The following is a 23,410-nucleotide window of genomic DNA, read 5'->3' as shown; positions in this document are numbered from 1 at the left end:
TATCCATAAACTACCAATGTTCATCGTATAAATCTTGTGAAAAATTGGTTGTTTTGGTGAATATATTGGAGGTTGCTAAAACCGGGAAAGCAGATAATTAGGAAGATCAGCATCAGCTGCAGTGGGAATAAAACAAGTTCGGGAAATAAAGCAAATCATTCTACTCAAACAGTAACAGTAAAAAATCAGGTGTATAAAATGTCATATTGTGTTCTTTGAAATGCAACCTCTCAAAGCAATCACTGTATTATTCTGTAGCAACAACTTTTGTGAGCTGGAATACCATTGATCACTGTACTCTGTGTCTTGTACTAAATTGAATAAAATCATTGGCCACTTTTTTGTTGTATTGATGTATTTATGGGATAACACGGCTCCTCAGTGGTGAAGTTACCACCATTATATAAGATGAAGCCATCTACAAAACATTGTTCACAACATTATGTGACTCTTCCTCCTATATTTCTCCCTCTGGACTCTCCTTTCATCCAAATCCCTCCCCCGGGTGTCTCCTTCCACCTGTCTGCCTTCCAACAATACCCATCCCTCTGTCTTTACATTTCACTCCTCTTCATCTAACTTTCCTCACATGCATCCACCTATCACTTGCCAGGCATTGTACACAAAATTGCTGGGGAAACTCAGCGGGTGCAGCAGCATCTATGGAGCGAAGGAAATAGGCGACGTTTCGGGCCGAAACCCTTCTTCAGACCCTATCACTTGCCAGGCATTGTTCCGCCTCCACTTTTTTATCCTAGCTATCCCCTACTACAATCAATCTGAAAAAGGGCTCTAACCCAAAATGTCATCTATCACTTCCCCCCACAGATGATGCCTGACCTGCTGATCCACTCCAGCACTTTGTATTTTGATCAAAATTCCAGCATCTGCGGGTTTTTTTGGCTCCATTATGTAACTCTTTTTCTTCTCACCACTGGCCTACTGCGCACCTCTTCATCTATAGCCAATGGTACTACTTTCAGCCATTTCCATTTTGATAGTAAACCTTCTTCAGTTAGTTTGCCTGTCTCTCAGAAACCTCATTCCAACCCTCACATTCCTCTCATTTTATGCCAGATGTTCAATTCCTTTCCTACCATAACCCTGTCACACCTTAGTTTCCTATTAAATCTACCCCCCCCCCCCCCCCTCACTTTAACTATATGTTGTCTGGTTCTTGATTCCCCTACTCTGTGCATTTACCCTATTTATCCCTGTCACAATCTTATAAACCTCTATACGGTGACAGTCTTCTGAAGAACTCTATATGAAGATTGCAAATGGATGACTCACACACAAGTCAGGAGTGGTTGTGGCAAACGAAGGTAGATGAATGCTTGAACTATTGTGAAATTCTCTTCCAATAATTGTGGATCAGTTTTGTACTGCAGACCACATATACTGTATACAGTGTGGCAGTGTTCATACCACTGGTGTTGATTTCTCTAACTTCAAGTAATCCTAGCATTCCCTCTCTCTGTGTCTCTCCACCACCCTAGTTCTCCGACTAGTTTCACAATCCTAATTCACTAATTATAATATTAATCAGTCCAGAGCAGAATTAGGTATTCATTAATTGATTTCTACAAAAGGAAATTGAACAATGTGGTTTTACAAAAATAAACTCTGTGCCATCAGCTACAGTCGTTTGCTTTTCCGGTCACAGATTATCACTGCCTTATACTAAAGTGAAATGAGAGAAAATTGAATGTTCCTCATCTAATGTTAAAATTTGCCACAGTTCATTCAGTAAGGTGATGCAGCTTTTGAGAAAACTTTGACCTTGTTTCCAATCACATATAAATGACATTGAACTGAAATCTAATTGACACTTACATCTTAATAACTGATCCTTTGCAAAAAGGAAAAAAAGATTAAAAAATGCACATCATGAAGACAGTATCTGTTCGTAATAAGGATGTTTAGCACTTTTATTTTCTCAGTCTCTCAGCATTATTTAATAATCACAGATGAGGGAACAGGTGATGTACGTGATGCAAAATATAAACTGTTTGAGGAACTCAGCGGGTCAGGCAGTATATGTGGAGGGAAAAGGATGAGCGATTTGGGATTAGACCCTTCTTCAGACTGAGGGACAGGGGAGATAGCTAGCAGAAAAAGTCATAGTCTTCCACCCAACTTTCCCACACCGGCCAACACGTCCCAGCTACACTAGTCTAACCAGCCTGCGTTTGGCCCATATCCCTTTAAACCTGTCGGAACAAGAGACTCTGTGTATCTACCCGATCTATTCCTCTCATGATTTTATACATCTCTATAAGATCACCCCTCACCCTCCTACGCTCCAAGGAATAGAGACAGCCTGTTCAACCTCTCCTTAGACCTCAGACCCTCGAGACCTGGCAACATACATCCTCTCTGTACCCATTCCAGCTTGACAACATCTTTCCTCAGAACTGGACAAAATACTCTAAATGTGGCCTCACCAACTTCTTATATAACTGCAACATGACCTCCCAACTTCTATACTCTGACTGATGAAGGTCAAAAGCCTTTTTGATCACCCTATCTACCTGTGACTCCACCTTCAAGGAAACATGTACCTGCACTCCACGATCCCTAGGTCCACAACACTCCTCAGAGCCCTACCTTTCAGCTGCGAAGGTCCTTCCCATGTTACACCTCACATTTATCTGTATTAAATTCTATCAGCCATTCCTCAGCCCACCTGGTCAACCGAGCATGATCATGCTGCAATTTTTCTGCAATACCACCCACTTTTGTATCATCTGCAAACTTTCTAATCTTGCCATGTATGTTCTCATCCAAATCATTGATTATAGAGGACAGACAGTAACAGGCCCCGCACCGAACCCTGAGGCACACCACTAGTCACAGGCCCCCAGTTCCAGTAGCAGCCTTCCACCATCACCCTCGGCTTCCTTCCATGAAACCAATCTTCTATCCATTCAGCTACCACTCCTTGGATCCCATGTGATCTAACCTTCCAGAGCAGCCTACCATGTGGAACCTTGCTGAATGGATTGCTGAAGTCCATATATACAACATCTACAGCTCTGCCCTCATCAACCGTTTTGGTCACATCTTCAAACACCTCAATCAGATTTGTGAGATGACCTTCCACATACAAACCCATGACATTTTTGCAGCCATGAACTGCTTTCCATTCAGCTCCTCTGTGGAAGATTCCTGTCAGCACTCAGTACTGGTCATACAACACCAAGTATCCCAACTCAAGATGAGGGAAGTCACATATTTAACCCTGGTTAACCCTTCACAAACTGATACAAGGATCTACAACCTGATCACAAAGCAAACTGATGGGGGAACTCAACAGGCCTGGAAGTATTTGTGATGGGGAAAAGAACAAACGACATTGACCCTTCACCCGAAACATCATCTGTCCATTCCCTCCACAGATGCTGCCTGGCCTGCTGAGTTGTTTTTTGTAATTTGTTTTTTTTTTGCTCAAGATTCCAGCATCTGCAGTCTCTTGTGGCCCCAACTAAACCCGACAGCTGATTGCCATAGTCATAGTTTTTTCAATGCTACTTTTGTTATGTACAGTTTTACTGTGACTCTGTAGACCTGGGGTATAACCCATTTGGATAAATCCAATCAAGCCAAGTATACTTGCGAGGTCTCATGAGTTGCCTGATGAAAGATCATTCATCTGAAGCATTAACTATTTCTCACCACAGATGTTGCCAGCCCTGTTTTCTTCCAGTATTTTCTTTGTTTTAATTTCTGTTTTCAACCGGATATACTTTACTGAAGGCAGGCAAATGGGACTGGCGTCAATGATCTTGGTCAGCATAGATGAGTTGGGCGCAAGAGGGCTAGTTCCATGCTGCATAATTCTATGACTATTATTTTGTAGTGATGGCTAATATAAATTTTATGTTTTAATTTTAATTTCTGATATAAACAACATTTTAACACATGTAAATCATTAGTGAGCAAATGAGTAAGATCTTAAGACCAGAACAACAGAGGGTGTTGGCACTATGCAGCAGCTCAAATTTCATGACAGATTTTGTCAAGAAGGAAACTATGAAAAGTTAGGAATCAATACAAGTTGGGCATCAGACTCGATCAGGCCACAGACTTAAAATGTGAATGCTCTGTTTCTCTCCACAGGTGCTGCCTAACCTGCTGTGTATTTCCATTAATTTGCATGTTCAACTGATTTTAAACATTAGCCTTTGATGTTAATAAGCGAATGACATTGGAGAAGTATAAACTCATAAACTGACGTTATAAAACTACTTTGGAGAAATTGAAACTGAAACCCAAAAAATTCAAAATAAAGGACAGATGTTGCCCATCCCGACGGCAGCGTTACTTCCTGGATCACGGTGAGTAACACGATGATCTCTGCTCCTGTGTGTGTGTGATCCAAACTGTAAGTGGTGAAGGAATCAAGGGGAAGAGGAGAACTTTCTTACACATTTACGGGTTGTAATATTTAGTGAAGTTGAAATTTTAACAAGGGAAACTTGAAAACTACAAAAACAAAAAGCTCTGAACAAGAGCAAGGGTGTGGGACTAATTGCATAACTGTGTGCTTTCTCTCTGGGATATTATCTTTAAGGCTGTTATGTCATATTCCTTGGAAAATTGGACTGTGTTAAAAATATTGATGTCTTCATGTAAGTTTCTGAACGGCAGAGGATTGAATCGACAAATTTGTACAGTCGTTTCCTGTTATTGCAATCTCAAGAGCGTTGAAGTTGGATTTCCTTTGGAACATCAATTGTGAATGAATTCTTGCATTTTTATATCATTGTAAGCAGAAATAATAAGTGGTGTATGAGGTGAAACACACTTTAATGTTGATAGTAACGGGGAGCAGAGAGACACACTTGTGGAAAATGTTAATGTGCTCACTCCCGTGCCTTTAAGTTTCCGTTTCACTCCTTTTCCTCTTCAGAAAATCAACTGTTGAAACTTGTGCCCAGAGTGGCCAGTTCTGATATAAGAACTCAACCTCTAAAGTTAATTCACCTTTATCGTTCAATAGATGCTTTCTGATACTGGTATTTTACACATACTCTGCGTAACTTGTTATTGAAACAAAATTTATGTGCACATTTTGAAAGGGATAGAGACATTGGTCGGATGTACTAAGGTTAAACTATTGGCAAATTAGTTGAGTTTAGTTTAGTTTATTGTCAAATATACGAGGAGCAGTGAAAAGCTTTTTTGTTGCGTGCGATCCAGTCAGCGGAAAGACTATACATGCTTAAAATCAAGCTGTCCACAGTACAGATACAGGATGAAAGGAATAACATTTAGTGCAAGATAAAGTCCAATTGGGTCTCCAAGGAGGTGGACGGTAGCTCAGGACTGTGCTCTAATTAGTGATGCCAATTGGGGATAGCAGCTGGGAAGAAACTGTGCCTAAATCTGGACGTTTTCACACTTCTGTACCACCTGCATAAAGGGGAGAGGGGAGAAACTAATACTCACTCTTGATTATGCTGGTGGCCTTGCCGAGGCAGTGTGAAGTGTTGATTCGAAGACATGTCAAAATATACATATATATATAGAACAATAAGTACATTTTTGATCCATTGCTCTGGAAGCATTTTTTTTCCCACTATCACAAAACTAGATTTGTTGCTCAAATGTATTCTCTGCACAGAAAAGGAAACTGAAAGCCCATAACCCAGCTCATCCTTAAAAATATATAGACCACAACATACAAGTCAAGACATTTATTCATTGATATATTGGTCAGGGCAATATCATAAGGCATTGAAATACCATTACAATATTTAAGATTGTGGTTGAGTCAAAGCCAGGGTATGTTTTTCCAAGTGGTGCAACATACCTTGAGGAGATTTTGCAATGGAGCGAAAGACTTCTTCAGTCTGACCCGAAACGTCACCCATTCCTTCTCTCCAGAGATGCTGCCTGTCCCGCTGAGTTACTCCAGCATTTTGTGTCTACCTTATGTTTTTCCAAGAATCTGTTTGGCAGATTCACCAGCATGGAAAAACATGAGGGACATATGGAGACACAAGGGAATGCAGGTGCTTGAGCTAAAAACAAAGTACTGATTACAAAGTATAAAGTATTAATTTGCCAGGTAAGGCAGCATTTGTGGTGGGAAATGGATGGATCTTGTTTTGGGATCTTGTCGGGATCTATCTTCAGACTGATGGAGCAGGGACGAGGAAGCTGGAGAGAAGGGGTGGGGCAAAGCCCAGAAAGTGATAGGCGAGGGAAGAGGAATCGATTGAGAGAAGGTTAGAGATAATGATAAAGACTGGAGGTGAAATAAAGAGGAAATGGTAAAACAAAAGAAACTAAGTGGAGCAGTGAAACGTAAAAGGGGACAGGGTGGAGGGGGAAAGCGGAGAGGGAAATATGATGAGATTTGGTTAAGGATTAAGAACAGAATTAATAAATCTCTTAATTTTATTTTATTTTATTTTCGTCAAAAGGCAAGTTTGAAATTCGACTCGTTATCATGGCCTCTTATATGGAAAATATATGGGCTGAAGAAGATGGACCTGGTTTTAATCCACCGTGCCTCGAAAGTTTTGTGTCACCAGTTGAAGGCAAGATCTATGTGATGTACCATGGAACCAGTGCTGCAAGTGCACAGGCCATTTGTAAAAGTGGTTTCCGTCAATCCAAGGGTGGCATGCTCGGTCCTGGAGTCTATGTCAGTAGGGACGTCCAAAAAGCTAGCAGGTATCCCCTGGACATCGATCCCAGCCAAAAGATTGTGCTTAAGTTGCGAGTCAATGTGGGAAAAGTCAAAATGATAGATAATCAAGGGCACCCACTCCGGATGACATGGCACGACCATGGCTATGACACTGCTTGGTGCCCTCCAAACTGTGGGATGGTTCCAAGTGGTTTGGAAGAGGATTGTGTCTGGGATCCCAAAAGAATAAAAGTTATTGATGCATTTCGCCCAAAAATTAATCAGAATAACCAGTGGTGCTTCACTGAATACCCCTGATCTTACTGGGGCAATGGGGTAATAGCTAGAAGATGTGGATAATGGTGATGGGACCTCCACATATGACAATCAAACTTAGGGTTCAGGGGGAGAAAGCTCCTATTTTTGAAGATGGCCTTCAGTATGCTTCAGAGAGTAATAGAAATGGGTTAAATGGGTTATCCCATAAACTACCAATGTTCATCGTATAAATCTTGTGAAAAATTGGTTGTTTTGGTGACTATATTGGAGGTTGCTAAAACCAGGAAAGCAGATAATTAAGAAGATCAGCATCAGCTGCAGTGGGAATAAAACAAGTTCGGGAAATAAAGCAAATCATTCTGCTCAAACAGTAACAGTAAAAAATCAGGTGTATAAAGTGTCATATTGTGTTCTTTGAAATGCAACCTCTCAAAGCAATCACTGTATTATTCTGTAGCAACAACTTTTGTGAGCTGGAAAACCATTGATCACTGTACTCTGTGTCTTGTACTAAATTTAATAAAATCATTGGCCACTTTTTTGTTGTATTGATGTATTTATGGGATAACATGGCTCCTCAGTGATGAAGTTACCACCATTATATAAGATGAAGCCATCTACAAAACATTGTTCACAACATTATGTGACTCTTCCTCCTATATTTCTCCCTCTGGTCTCTCCTTTCATTTAAATGCCTCCCCCAGGTGTCTCCTTCCACCTGTCTGTCTTCCAACAATATCCATCCCTCTGTCTTTACATTTCACTCCTCTTCATCTAACCTTCCTCACCTGCATCCACCTATCACTTGCCAGGAAGGTACACAAAATTGCTGGGGAAACTCAGCGGGTGCAGCAGCATCTATGGAGCGAAGGAAATAGGCGACGTTTCGGGCCGAAACCCTTCTTCAGACCCTATCACTTGCCAGGCATTGTTCCGCCTCCACTTTTTTATCCTAGCTATCCCCTACTACAATCAATCTGAAAAAGGGCTCTAACCCAAAATGTCATCTATCACTTCCCCCCACAGATGATGCCTGACCTGCTGATCCACTCCAGCACTTTGTATTTTGATCAAAATTCCAGCATCTGTGGGGTTTTTTGGCTCCATTATGTAACTGTTTTTCTTCTCACCACTGGCCTACTGCGCACCTCTTCATCTATAGCCAATGGCACTACTTTCAGCCATTTCTATTTCGATAGTAAACCTTCTTCAGTTAGTTTGCCTGTCTCTCAGAAAACTCATTCCAACCCTCACATTCCTCTCATTTTATGCCAGATGTTCAATTCCTTTCCTACCATAACCCTGTCACACTTAGTTTCCTATTAAATCTACCCCCCCCCCCCTCACTTTAACTATATGTTGTCTGGTTCTTGATTCCCCTTCTCTGTGCATTTACCCTATTTATCCCTGTCACAATCTTATAAACCTCTATACGGTGACAGTCTTCTGAAGAACTCTATATGAAGATTGCAAATGGATGACTCACACACAAGTCAGGAGTGGTTGTGGCAAACGAAGGTAGATGAATGCTTGAACTATTGTGAAATTCTCTTCCAATAATTGTGGATCAGTTTTGTACTGCAGACCACATATACTGTATACAGTGTGGCAGTGTTCATACCACTGGTGTTGATTTCTCTAACTTCAAGTAATCCTAGCATTCCCTCTCTCTGTGTCTCTCCACCACCCTAGTTCTCCGACTAGTTTCACAATCCTAATTCACTAATTATAATATTAATCAGTCCAGAGCAGAATTACGTATTCATTAATTGATTTCTACAAAAGGAAATTGAACAATGTGGTTTTACAAAAATAAACTCTGTGCCATCAGCTACAGTCGTTTGCTTTTCCGGTCACAGATTATCACTGCCTTATACTAAAGTGAAATGAGAGAAAATTGAATGTTCCTCATCTAATGTTAAATTTGCCACAGTTCATTCAGTAAGGTGATGCAGCTTTTGAGAAAACTTTGACCTTGTTTCCAATCACATATAAATGACATTGAACTGAAATCTAATTGACACTTACATCTTCCTTTGCAAAAAGGAAAAAAAGATTAAAAAATGCACATCATGAAGACAGTATCTGTTCGTAATAAGGATGTTTAGCACTTTTATTTTCTCAGTCTCTCAGCATTATTTAATAATCACAGATGAGGAAACAGGTGATGTACGTGATGCAAAATATAAACTGTTTGAGGAACTCAGCGGGTCAGGCAGTATATGTGGAGGGAAAAGGATGAGCGATTTGGGATTAGACCCTTCTTCAGACTGAGGGACAGGGGAGATAGCTAGCAGAAAAAGTCATAGTCTTCCACCCAACTTTCCCACACCGGCCAACACGTCCCAGCTACACTTGTCTAACCAGCCTGCATTTGGCCCATATCCCTTTAAACCTGTCGGAACAAGAGACTCTGTGTATCTACCCGATCTATTCCTCTCATGATTTTATACATCTCTATAAGATCACCCCTCACCCTCCTACGCTCCAAGGAATAGAGACAGCCTGTTCAACCTGTCCTTAGACCTCAGACCCTCGAGACCTGGCAACATACATCCTCTCTGTACCCATTCCAGCTTGACAACATCTTTCCTCAGAACTGGACAAAATACTCTAAATGTGGCCTCACCAACTTCTTATATAACTGCAACATGACATCCCAACTTCTATACTCTGACTGATGAAGGTCAAAAGCCTTTTTGATCATCCTATCTACCTGTGACTCCACCTTCAAGGAAACATGTACCTGCACTCCACGATCCCTAGGTCTACAACACTCCTCAGAGCCCTACCTTTCACTGCGAAGGTCCTTCCCAGTTACACCTCACATTTATCTGTATTAAATTCTATCAACCATTCCTCAGCCCACCTGGTCAACCGAGCATGATCATGCTGCAATTTTTCTGCAATACCACCCACTTTTGTATCATCTGCAAACTTTCTAATCTTGCCATGTATGTTCTCATCCAAATCATTGATTATAGAGGACAGACAGTAACAGGCCCCGCACCGAACCCTGAGGCACACCACTAGTCACAGGCCCCCAGTTCCAGTAGCAGCCTTCCACCATCACCCTCGGCTTCCTTCCATGAAACCAATTTTCTATCCATTCAGCTACCTCTCCTTGGATCCCATGCGATCTAACCTTCCAGAGCAGCCTACCATGTGGAACCTTGCTGAATGGATTGCTGAAGTCCATATATACAACATCTACAGCTCTGCCCTCATCAACCGTTTTGGTCACATCTTCAAACACCTCAATCAGATTTGTGAGATGACCTTCCACATACAAACCCATGACATTTTTGCAGCCATGAACTGCTTTCCATTCAGCTCCTCTGTGGAAGATTCCTGTCAGCACTGGTCATACAACACCAAGTATCCCAACTCAAGATGAGGGAAGTCACATATTTAACCCTGGTTAACCCTTCACAAACTGATACAAGGATCTACAACCTGATCACAAAGCAAACTGATGGGGGAACTCAACAGGCCTGGAAGTATTTGTGATGGGGAAAAGAACAAACGACATTGACCCTTCAACCGAAACATCATCTGTCCATTCCCTCCACAGATGCTGCCTGGCCTGCTGAGTTGTTTTTTGTAATTTGTTTTTTTTTTGCTCAAGATTCCAGCATCTGCAGTCTCTTGTGGCCCCAACTAAACCCGACAGCTGATTGCCATAGTCATAGTTTTTTCAATGCTACTTTTGTCATGTACAGTTTTACTGTGACTCTGTAGACCTGGGGTATAACCCATTTGGATAAATCCAATCAAGCCAAGTATACTTGCGAGGTCTCATGAGTTGCCTGATGAAAGATCATTCATCTGAAGCATTAACTATTTCTCACCACAGATGTTGCCAGCCCTGTTTTCTTCCAGTATTTTCTTTGTTTTAATTTCTGTTTTCAACCGGATATACTTTACTGAAGGCAGGCAAATGGGACTGGCGTCAATGATCTTGGTCAGCATAGATGAGTTGGGCGCAAGAGGGCTATTTCCATGCTGCATAATTCTATGACTATTATTTTGTAGTGATGGCTAATATAAATTTTATGTTTTATTTTTAATTTCTGATATAAACAACATTTTAACACATGTAAATCATTAGTGAGCAAATGAGTAAGATCTTAAGACCAGAACAACAGTTGGCACTATGCAGCAGCTCAAATTTCATGACAGATTTTGTCAAGAAGGAAACTATGAAAAGTTAGGAATCAATACAAGTTGGGCAGCATTCTGTGACGAGAAAAATAGTTAACATTTCAGGTCAATAACCCTTCATCAGACTCGATCAGGCCACAGACTTAAAACTACTTTGGAGAAATTGAAACTGAAACCCAAAAAATTCAAAATAAAAGACAGATGTTGCCCATCCCGACGGCAGCGTTACTTCCTGGATCACGGTGAGTAACACGATGATCTCTGCTCCTATGTGTGTGTGATCCAAACGGTAAGTGGTGAAGGAATCAAGGGGAAGAGGAGAACTTTCTTACACATTTACGGGTTGTAATAATTAGTGAAGTTGAAATTTTAACAAGGGAACTTGAAAACTACAAAAACAAAAAGCTCTGAACAAGAGCAAGGGTGTGGGACTAATTGCATAACTGTGTGCTTTCTCTCTGGGATATTATCTTTAAGGCTGTTATGTCATATTCCTTGGAAAATGGGACTGTGTTAAAAATATTGATGTCTTCATGTAAGTTTCTGAACGGCATAAGAATTGAATGAATTCTTGCATTTTTATATCATTGTAAGCAGAAATAATGTGGTGTATGAGGTGAAACACACTTTAATGTTGATAGTAACGGGGAGCAGAGAGACACACTTGTGGAAAATGTTAATGTGCTCACTCCCGTGCCTTTAAGTTTCCGTTTCACTCCTTTTCCTCTTCAGAAAATCAACTGTTGAAACTTGTGCCCAGAGTGGCCAGTTCTGACATAAGAACTCAACCTCTAAAGTTAATTCACCTTTATCGTTCAATAGATGCTTTCTGATACTGGTATTTTACACATACTCTGCGTAACTTGTTATTGAAACAAAATTTATGTGCACATTTTGAAAGGGATAGAGACATTGGTCGGATGTACTAAGGTTAAACTATTGGCAAATTAGTTGAGTTTAGTTTAGTTTATTCAGTTTATTGCCACATATACGAGGAGCAGTGAAAAGCTTTTTTGTTGCGTGCGATCCAGTCAGCGGAAAGACTATACATGCTGCTTCTCAAGAAGATGTCTCACAGAGGAAAGCTGAAATGGAGGAACTTAAGACTACCATTCTAGGTGAGATAAAGAAGCAGAGGAAGGAGTATATGGAGGAGATAAAGAAGCAGAGGAAGGAGTATATGGAAGAGATAAAAAGTTTAAAAGCGGATATGCTGGTGTCTCACGAGAAAAATAAAGAAGATAAAGAAGACTTGATAAAACAAGTTATAACGACGGTAAAAAGTATGATGGATGAGTGGAAGGAAAAGGCTAATGCCGAGTTACAAACTCAATTTGAGGATGTAAAGGATATAGCTGCTGGGATGGAAAGAAAGCTGGATGACAAGATAGATCCTACTATAATTTCGCTAGACCAACAAGGCGAAGCAATTAAAGAGCTAACTAAAATTGCTGAAGTGAATACTAAGGAGTCCGAAAAACTCCGTGCCGAGAACAAACGCCTCTTAGAATTATTACGTAAAACAAACGAGAAATGTATTGATCTGGAGGGACGCCAACGCCGTAAAAATTTGCGTATAGTTGGTCTGAGCGAAGGTCGTGAGGGGGGTCAAGATCCTCGAAAATTTGTTGCAAAACTTTTAATGGATATTCTGAATTTGGATCATGAACCCCTGTTGAGCCGTGCACATAGGGCTCTAAGACGGGCCCCTGGGATAGGTTCATCGCCCAGACAAATGATTGTAAAAGTGGCCTTTGACCATGTCTTCGAAGAAATGATGAAGATAATAATAAAAAAGAGAAACCTGAAATACGAGGGAGACAACATCAGTATTTTTAGAGACTTCCCAGCAGAAGTGGCCAAGAAAAGAGCACTATTTAAAGAAACAAAAGGTATCCTGAGGAATTTACAGAATACTAAGAATCTGAGATATGGCTTGATGTACCCAGCAATACTGAGAGTAACTTATGATGACAAGGAATATCGTTTCGTTAAGCATACTGAAGCATTGAAATTCGCCCGAGGCATACAGCAGAAGCCAGAAGATGAAGAGAGAGAAGATGCGGAGGAAGAACCCGAGGGAGAAGGAGAGGACTGAACTTTTATCATCGACCTGTGGTTATGAAATACTCACTTAGAAGGAAGTGGAATAATGGGCATTTAGTAGTAGTTCTGTATTAATTATTAGAAAATATTTAATTATTCCATGATAATAGTATTACATATTATAGTATTAAATATAATTGATATTAGTAATTAGCAAATAGTAATATGAATAATAGAAATAATTACTAAGTACTAAGTATATAAAGTTAGTACCCCACCCCAATATATATAGCATTTGAGATAGGAGCTGGTATAATTAACATCTTTTTTTTTAATTAAAAAAACGGAAGTCTTTAGATTAATGGCCACGTTAGTGTGGCTTTCACCTTCACATACTACACACTATACAAGTGTAGTTTCTTTTTTTTCTGAGCACCCTATTAACACCCTTTACTTTTTTTTTATTATTGATATTTCTTATTGTTTTTGTTTTTTATTGATCTTATATTATATATTATTTGAATGTAGATGTGAAGGATATTGTGTATTTAGTTTAAGAAGACATAGATGCGGATTAAGGTGGATAGAAATTCTCATTGGATTGATGTCCGGGTGCAACGGGGAGCTGGGGGAGTCAAGAAGGCTACTCCAAAAAAAGCCGCCCTAATAGTAAAATGCAAGATATAAAGGTGAAGACTGGGGGTGATGGAGTAACCTTCTGCAGTTGGAATGTAAAAGGAATTAATGAACCAATTAAAAGGGGAAAGGTGTTAGCTCAGTTGAACAGATTGAAGACAGATGTCATTTTCCTTCAAGAGACTCATCTTAAAAAAGATGCTCAACATAGATTAACAGCTAAATGGATTTCTAAGGTGTATCATTCTACATTTATTCATAAATCTAGAGGAGTTGCAATAATTATTCGCAAAGGTATACCTTTCATACAAAGTTCTATTATAGAGGATAAAGAAGGCAGATATGTAATAATTACAGGGGAATTATATTCAAAAAAGGTAATTTTAATGAATATATATGCCCCTAATTTTGATAATCCATTATTTTTTAAGAAAATATTTAATAATATTCCTATATCCACTCAACACAATTTAATAATTGGAGGTGATTTAAATTGTACTTTAGATAACTATCTAGATAGATCATCTGCAAAAAGGAAAGCTGCCTCGAAATCAAGTAAATTCATAAATGCTTTTATCAATACATCTAATATTAAAGACATCTGGAGGTTAGATAATCCATCCGGACGAGAATATTCTTTTTTCTCGCCCGTACATGGAACCTATTCGAGGATAGATTATTTTTTAATAGAATCTAAATTACTTCCTTTTACGTATGATGCAAAATATCATAATATTATCATCTCGGATCATGCGCCATTAACATTTAAGATAAAATTAAAAGATATATCTAATAAAACTACTACCTGGAGATTTAACCCTCAGATATTAAAGGACAATGACTGTTGTAAATATGTGATGGATCAGATTAAATTATTTTTTGAAACTAATGATAATCCTGAAACTTCTCCATCACTATTTTGGGACACATTTAAGGCATTCATGCGTGGCGCAATAATATCCGCACAAGCACATCTCAATAAAGAAAATCGAAAAATAGAACAAAATTTAGAAAATGAGATAAAACGTCTAGATAATGAAAATATAAAACAGCCTTCCAAAGAGTTAAGTAATAAAATTGCATCAGTAAAATATAGATTAAATAAAATATATTCTAATCAAGTGATTAAACTTTTTCAACAAACTAAGCAAGTGTATTTTGAATTTGGAGATAAGCCACAAAAATTACTAGCACGACAGCTTAGAAAATTAGAAGATGAGAAGATGATACACGGAATTAGATCTGAGTATGGAAATATATTAATTACTCCAAAAGATATTAATGATAGATTTTTACAATATTATAAAAATCTTTATTCGTCAAAACTAACAGGACAAACAGATAGTATGGAAATATTTTTACAAGAATGTCAAATCAATAGCTTAGATCAGGAAGGTAGAGAATTGTTAAATGCTGAAATAACAGTAAAAGACATTATAGAATCAATTAGTTCGCTAAAGAACGGAAAAGCAGCGGGCCCAGATGGCCTGAGTGCAGAATTTTATAAAAAATTTCAAGATCTGATTTCCCCAAGATTACAAATAATGTATAGATATGCATATGACCAAGGAAAATTACCAGAATCTTTAAATGAATCCACAATTACACTCATCCCTAAAGTAGATAAGGATTTGGAAGATCCTGGATCATATAGAGCGATTGCCCTTTTAAATACAGACCAAAAAATATTAACTAAGGTCTTATCTAGGAGATTAAGTTTAGTGATCTCTAAATTAATACATTATGATCAAACAGGTTTTATCCCAAAACGTTACTCATCCCATAATCTCAGACGTTTGTTTAATATTATATATTCAAAAAGAATACGAGATACGGAACTAGCGGTTATATCACTAGATGCAGAAAAAGCGTTTGATCAGGTGGAAGGGATGTATTTATTTAATATAATGGAAAAGTTTCAATTGGGGGATAGATTTTGTAAATGGGTAAGAATTTTATACTCGAATCCTATGGCAAGAATTTTGACTAACCAAATTTTATCAGCCAAATTCAAACTCTCTAGGGGATGCAGACAGGGATGTCCGTTATCACACTTATTGTTCGCATTGGTGATAGAACCATTGGCGGAAAAAATTAGATCTGAACCTGAAATATATGGCTATAATACTGATACAACAATTAATAAAATTTCTTTATATGCAGATGATGTTTTGATTTATATTACAAAACCGGAAATTAGTATTCCCAACCTGCTAAACATTATAACTAAGTTTGGTGCATTTTCTGGGTATAGGATTAATTGGGATAAAAGCGAGATTATGCCAATAACAGGAATAAATCTAAATACATTACAACAATACCCATTAAAAGTAGTTACAGACAAACTTAAATATTTAGGGATTAACGTAACTAAAACTCATAACTCATTAATAAAATCCAACTATCCTCAACTATTAGATAAACTTAGAAAAAATATTTTATATTGGAAAACACTTCCTATATCCATGATTGGTAGAATAAGTGCCATAAAGATGGTATTTCTACCGCAGTTGTTATATTTGTTTCAGGCTATTCCTTTTTTTCTTCCGAAAACTTTTTTTTAAAAAATTGATAATATTGTCAATAGTTTTATTTGGGATTATAAAAATCACAGAATAAATAAAAAACATCTATGCAAAGCTAAGATAAATGGAGGATTAGCACTTCCAAACTTTTTATATTATTTCTGGGCTGTTCAGATTAAGAATATGAATTTCTGGTGGGTAAATATGGATCATGAACCGACATGGTTAAATATAGAAAAGGAAGACTGTCTACCTTTCAATGTAGGTTCGATAATTTTTGCACCAACGGAAGTACAAAAAAAATATTATAAAGACAACCTAATAATATATAATAATAGACGTATTTGGAAACAAATAGTTAAGACTCTACATTTGGATAATCTCTCATTTAGATTACCAATTATGAATAATCCATCGTTTAAACCTGCTATATTAGATGGGGGGTTTAAACAATGGGATGATTTAGGAATTACAAGGATAGAACACCTTTATAGAAAAGGAAAATTTCTTTTATTCCAGGAGTTACAAGATATTTATGGATTGTCTCCACAACATTTGTTTAGGTATTTACAAATTAGAGATTATATTAAATCCAATACACAAGATTATAAAAATAAAGAAGCAGGATTGTTAGACGAACTGTTTAATTTACATCCAAATACAGAAAAATTAATAGCCTATATATATAACATCATTTTGGATAAGGAGAATCCAATAACGGAAATATATCGTCAAGCATGGGAAAATGAAATGGGATTGGCTATAACAAAAGAAAACTGGGAAGAAAGTCTACAACGAATACACCGGTGTTCATTAAACGCCAGACATATACTGATACAATTTAAAGTATTATATAGGTTACATTATTCGAAAACTAAATTAAATAGTATTTTTCCGAATCTCTCCGCTATTTGTGATAAGTGCAAGAAAGCAGAGGCAAATTTAATACATAGTTTCGTTACATGTCCTAAATTGAATTATTACTGGACAGAAATTTTTAAAGTTATTTCTGAAGTCATCAAAGTTAAATTGGACCCTAACCCAAAGCTAATAATATTTGGAATTCCGGATTTACATCTATCACTTACAGTTAATCAAAGAAATTTCTTTGATTACTGTTTGATAATTGGGAAAAAAATCATATTGAAATTTTGGAAGGGAACATTATCCCCCACAACCAAAATGTGGGCAACAGAGATGATGGAGACGTTACATCTGGAAAGAATTAGATTTGTCCTATTGGACAAGTATAATTCTTTTGAACAGATATGGTCTCCATATATACAGTATTTAGAGAAGTAGCTGTTCTTGGCAACACAGCTCGGCGTGCACCCTGCGGGATTTGGTGAGAATAATTCATTTTTATATTGGAATTAACATATATGTCTTTATTGATACTATCACTTGTAGTAGTGTTATTAATAATACATATTGTGTATTTTTTTTTTTTTTTTTTTTTTTGTTCGTTTCTCTTTTCTTTCTTATATATAATCAAATTATTATTTAATCACTCTCTTAATGATTTATAACTGTTCTATTTTTTCTCTATCATTATTTCTAAAAAAATAGTAGATAAGTATTACTAGTGTTTTACTTAATGCAAATTGAATTAATTTGATATAAAGTTGTTTGAAGCATTGTAATTGATTACCTTTAATAAAAAAATATATTAAAAAAAAAAAAAAAAAAAAAAAAAAAAAAACAAGCTGTCCGCAGTACAGATACAGTATGAAAGGAATAACATTTAGTGCAAGATAAAGTCCAATTGGGTCTCCAAGGAGGTGGACGGTAGCTCAGGACTGTGCTCTAATTAGTGATACTAATGGGGGATAGCAGCTGGGAAGAAACTGTCCCTAAATCTGGACGTTTTCACACTTCTGTACCACCTGCATATAGGGGAGAGGGGAGAAACTAATACTCACTCTTGATTATGCTGGTGGCCTTGCCGAGGCAGTGTGAAGTGTTGATTCGAAGACATGTCAAAATATACATATATATATAGAACAATAAGTACATTTTTGATCCATTGCTCTGGAAGCATTTTTTTCCCACTATCACAAAACTAGATTTGTTGCTCAAATGTATTCTCTGCATAGAAAAGGAAACTGACAACCCATAACCCAGCTCATCCTTAAAAATATATAGACCACAACATACAAGTCAAGACATTTATTCATCGATATATTGGTCAGGGCAATATCATAAGGCATTGAAATACCTTTACAATATATAAGATTGGGGTTGAGTCAAAGCCAGGGTATGTTTTTCCAAGTGGTGCAACATACCTTGAGGAGATTTTGCAGTGGAGCGAAAGACTTCTTCAGTCTGACCCGAAACGTCACCCATTCCTTCTCTCCAGAGATGCTGCCTGTCCCGCTGAGTTACTCCAGCATTTTGTGTCTACCTTATGTTTTTCCAAGAATCTGTTTGGCAGATTCACCAGCATGGAAAAACATGAGTACATATGGAGACACAAAGGAATGCAGGTGCTTGAGCTAAAAACAAAGTACTGATTACAAAGTATAAAGTATTAATTTGCCAGGTGAGGCAGCATTTGTGGTGGGAAATGGATGGATCTTGTTTTGGGATCTTGTCGGGATCTATCTTCAGACTGATGGAGCAGGGACGAGGAAGTTGGAGAGAAGGGGTGGGGCAAAGCCCAGTAAGTGATAGGCGAGGGAAGAGGAATCGATTGAGAGAAGGTTAGAGATAATGATAAAGGCTGGAGGTGAAATAAAGAGGAAATGGTAAAACAAAAGAAACTAAGTGGAGCAGTGAAACGTAAAAGGGGACAGGGTGGAGGGGGAAAGTGGAGAGGGAAATATGATGAGATTTGGTTAAGGATTAAGAACAGAATTAATAAATCTCTTAATTTTATTTTATTTTATTTTTGTCAAAAGGCAAGTTTTGAAATTCAACTCGTTACCATGGCCTCTTATATTGAAAATATATGGGCTGAAGAAGATGGACCTGGTTTTAATCCACCGTGCCTCGAAAGTTTTGTGTCACCAGTTGAAGGCAAGATCTATGTGATGTACCATGGAACCAGTGCTGCAAGTGCACAGGCCATTCGTAAAAATGGTTTCCGTCAATCCAAGGATGGCATGCTCGGTCCTGGAGTCTATGTCAGTAGGGACCTCCAAAAAGCTAGCAAGTATCCCCTGGACATCGATCCCAGCCAAAAGATTGTGCTTAAGTTGCGAGTCAATGTGGGAAAAGTCAAAATGATAAATTGTCAAGGGCACCCACTCCAGATGACATGGCACGACCATGGCTATGACACTGCTTGGTGCCCTCCAAACTGTGGGATGGTTTCAAGTGGTTTGGAAGAGGATTGTGTCTGGGATCCCAAAAGAATAAAAGTTATTGATGCATTTTGCCCAAAAACTAATCAGAATAACGAGTGGTGCTTCACTGAATACCCCTGATCTTACTGGGGCAATGGGGTAATAGCTAGAAGATGTGGATAATGGTGATCTTGGGTGTAACAATGGTGGTGGGACCTCCACATATGACAATCAAACTTAGGGTTCGGGGGGAGAAAGCTCCTATTTTTGAAGATGGCCTTCAGTATGCTTTAGAGAGTAATAGAAACGGATTAAATGGGTTATCCCATAAACTACCAATGTTCATCGTATAAATCTTGTGAAAAATTGGTTGTTTTGGTGAATATATTGGAGGTTGCTAATAACCGGGAAAGCAGATAATTAGGAAGATCAGCATCAGCTGCAGTGGGAATAAAACAAGTTCGGGAAATAAAGCAAATCATTCTACTCAAACAGTAACAGTAAAAAATCAGGTGTATAAAATGTCATATTGTGTTCTTTGAAATGCAACCTCTCAAAGCAATCACTGTATTATTCTGTAGCAACAACATTTGTGAGCTGGAATACCATTGATCACTGTACTCTGTGTCTTGTACTAAATTTAATAAAATCATTGGCCACTTTTTTGTTGTATTGATGTATTTATGGGATAACATGGCTCCTCAGTGATGAAGTTACCACCATTATATAAGATGAAGCCATCTACAAAACATTGTTCACAACATTATGTGACTCTTCCTCCTATATTTCTCCCTCTGGTCTCTCCTTTCATTTAAATGCCTCCCCCAGGTGTCTCCTTCCACCTGTCTGCCTTCCAACAATATCCATCCCTCTGTCTTTACATTTCACTCCTCTTCATCTAACCTTCCTCACCTGCATCCACCTATCACTTGCCAGGAAGGTACACAAAATTGCTGGGGAAACTCAGCGGGTGCAGCAGCATCTATGGAGCGAAGGAAATAGGTGACGTTTCGGGCCGAAACCCTTCTTCAGACCCTATCACTTGCCAGGCATTGTTCCGCCTCCACTTTTTTATCCTAGCTATCCCCTACTACAATCAATCTGAAAAAGGGCTCTAACCCAAAATGTCATCTATCACTTCCCCCCACAGATGATGCCTGACCTGCTGATCCACTCCAGCACTTTGTATTTTGATCAAAATTCCAGCATCTGTGGGGTTTTTTGGCTCCATTATGTAACTCTTTTTCTTCTCACCACTGGCCTACTGCGCACCTCTTCATCTATAGCCAATGGCACTACTTTCAGCCATTTCTATTTCGATAGTAAACCTTCTTCAGTTAGTTTGCCTGTCTCTCAGAAAACTCATTCCAACCCTCACATTCCTCTCATTTTATGCCAGATGTTCAATTCCTTTCCTACCATAACCCTGTCACACCTTAGTTTCCTATTAAATCTCCCCCCCCCCCCCCCCCTCACTTTAACTATATGTTGTCTGGTTCTTGATTCCCCTACTCTGTGCATTTACCCTATTTATCCCTGTCACAATCTTATAAACCTCTATACGGTGACAGTCTTCTGAAGAACTCTATATGAAGATTGCAAATGGATGACTCACACACAAGTCAGGAGTGGTTGTGGCAAACGAAGGTAGATGAATGCTTGAACTATTGTGAAATTCTCTTGCAAGAATTTTGGATCAGTTTTGTACTGCAGACCAAATATACAGCATACGCTGTGGCAGTGTTCATACCACTGGTGTTGATTTCTCTAACTTCAAGTAATCCTAGCATTCCCTCTCTCTGTGTCTCTCCACCACCCTAGTTCTCTGACTAGTTTCACTATCCTAATTCACTAATTATAATATTAATCAGTCCAGAGCAGAATTAGGTATTCATTAATTGATTTCTTCAAAAGGAAATTGAACAATGTGGTTTTACAAAAATAAACTCTGTGCCATCAGCTACAGTCGTTTGCTTTTCCGGTCACAGATTATCACTGCCTTATACTAAAGTGAAATGAGAGAAAATTGAATGTTCCTCATCTAATGTTAAATTTGCCACAGTTCATTCAGTAAGGTGATGCAGCTTTTGAGAAAACTTTGACCTTGTTTCCAATCACATATAAATGACATTGAACTGAAATCTAATTGACACTTACATCTTAATAACTGATCCTTTGCAAAAAGGAAAAAAAAGATTTAAAAAATGCACATCATGAAGACAGTATCTGTTCGTAATAAGGATGTTTAGCACTTTTATTTTCTCAGTCTCTCAGCATTATTTAATAATCACAGATGAGGAAACAGGTGATGTACGTGATGCAAAATATAAACTGTTTGAGGAACTCAGCGGGTCAGGCAGTATATGTGGAGGGAAAAGGATGAGCGATTTGGGATTAGACCCTTCTTCAGACTGAGGGAGAGGGGAGATAGCTAGCAGAAAAAGTCATAGTCTTCCACCCAACTTTCCCACACCGGCCAACACGTCCCAGCTACACTAGTCTAACCAGCCTGCATTTGGCCCATATCCCTTTAAACCTGTCGGAACAAGAGACTCTGTGTATCTACCCGATCTATTCCTCTCATGATTTTATACATCTCTATAAGATCACCCCTCACCCTCCTACGCTCCAAGGAATAGAGAAAGCCTGTTCAACCTGTCCTTAGACCTCAGACCCTCGAGACCTGGCAACATACATCCTCTCTGTACCCATTCCAGCTTGACAACATCTTTCCTCAGAACTGGACAAAATACTCTAAATGTGGCCTCACCAACTTCTTATATAACTGCAACGACCTCCCAACTTCTATACTCTGACTGATGAAGGTCAAAAGCCTTTTTGATCACCCTATCTACCTGTGACTCCACCTTCAAGGAAACATGTACCTGCACTCCACGATCCCTAGGTCCACAACACTCCTCAGAGCCCTACCTTTCACTGCGAAGGTCCTTCCCATGTTACACCTCACATTTATCTGTATTAAATTCTATCAGCCATTCCTCAGCCCACCTGGTCAACCGAGCATGATCATGCTGCAATTTTTCTGCAATACCACCCACTTTTGTATCATCTGCAAACTTTCTAATCTTGCCATGTATGTTCTCATCCAAATCATTGATTATAGAGGACAGACAGTAACAGGCCCCGCACCGAACCCTGAGGCACACCACTAGTCACAGGCCCCCAGTTCCAGTAGCAGCCTTCCACCATCACCCTCGGCTTCCTTCCATGAAACCAATTTTCTATCCATTCAGCTACCTCTCCTTGGATCCCATGCGATCTAACCTTCCAGAGCAGCCTACCATGTGGAACCTTGCTGAATGGATTGCTGAAGTCCATATATACAACATCTACAGCTCTGCCCTCATCAACCGTTTTGGTCACATCTTCAAACACCTCAATCAGATTTGTGAGATGACCTTCCACATACAAACCCATGACATTTTTGCAGCCATGAACTGCTTTCCATTCAGCTCCTCTGTGGAAGATTCCTGTCAGCACTGGTCATACAACACCAAGTATCCCAACTCAAGATGAGGGAAGTCACATATTTAACCCTGGTTAACCCTTCACAAACTGATACAAGGATCTACAACCTGATCACAAAGCAAACTGATGGGGGAACTCAACAGGCCTGGAAGTATTTGTGATGGGGAAAAGAACAAACGACATTGACCCTTCAACCGAAACATCATCTGTCCATTCCCTCCACAGATGCTGCCTGGCCTGCTGAGTTGTTTTTTGTAATTTGTTTTTTTTTTGCTCAAGATTCCAGCATCTGCAGTCTCTTGTGGCCCCAACTAAACCCGACAGCTGATTGCCATAGTCAT

General features: G+C 38.7%; 1 protein-coding gene across 1 annotated transcript in view; it reads left to right on the top strand.

Annotated features, from left to right (window-relative positions):
* Nucleotides 1-20,232, top strand: part of LOC116991159 — a 37,919-nt gene extending 17,687 nt beyond the window's left edge. Inside the window, exons 6-9 of the mRNA XM_033049529.1 lie at nt 4,259-4,340; nt 6,435-6,972; nt 7,185-7,210; nt 20,005-20,232. Coding sequence (XP_032905420.1) covers nt 4,259-4,340; nt 6,435-6,961 — 609 coding nt within the window. The 3' untranslated portion in view covers nt 6,962-6,972; nt 7,185-7,210; nt 20,005-20,232. The remainder of the gene's footprint in view (nt 1-4,258; nt 4,341-6,434; nt 6,973-7,184; nt 7,211-20,004) is intronic.
* The last annotated feature ends 3,178 nt before the right edge of the window (nt 20,233-23,410 follow it).

This window comes from Amblyraja radiata, chromosome 33, assembly GCF_010909765.2.
Source record: "Amblyraja radiata isolate CabotCenter1 chromosome 33, sAmbRad1.1.pri, whole genome shotgun sequence".
Lineage (NCBI taxonomy): Eukaryota > Metazoa > Chordata > Chondrichthyes > Rajiformes > Rajidae > Amblyraja > Amblyraja radiata.
Note: the sequence above shows the minus strand (reverse complement) of the source record. Positions and strands in the feature narration are given on the sequence as shown.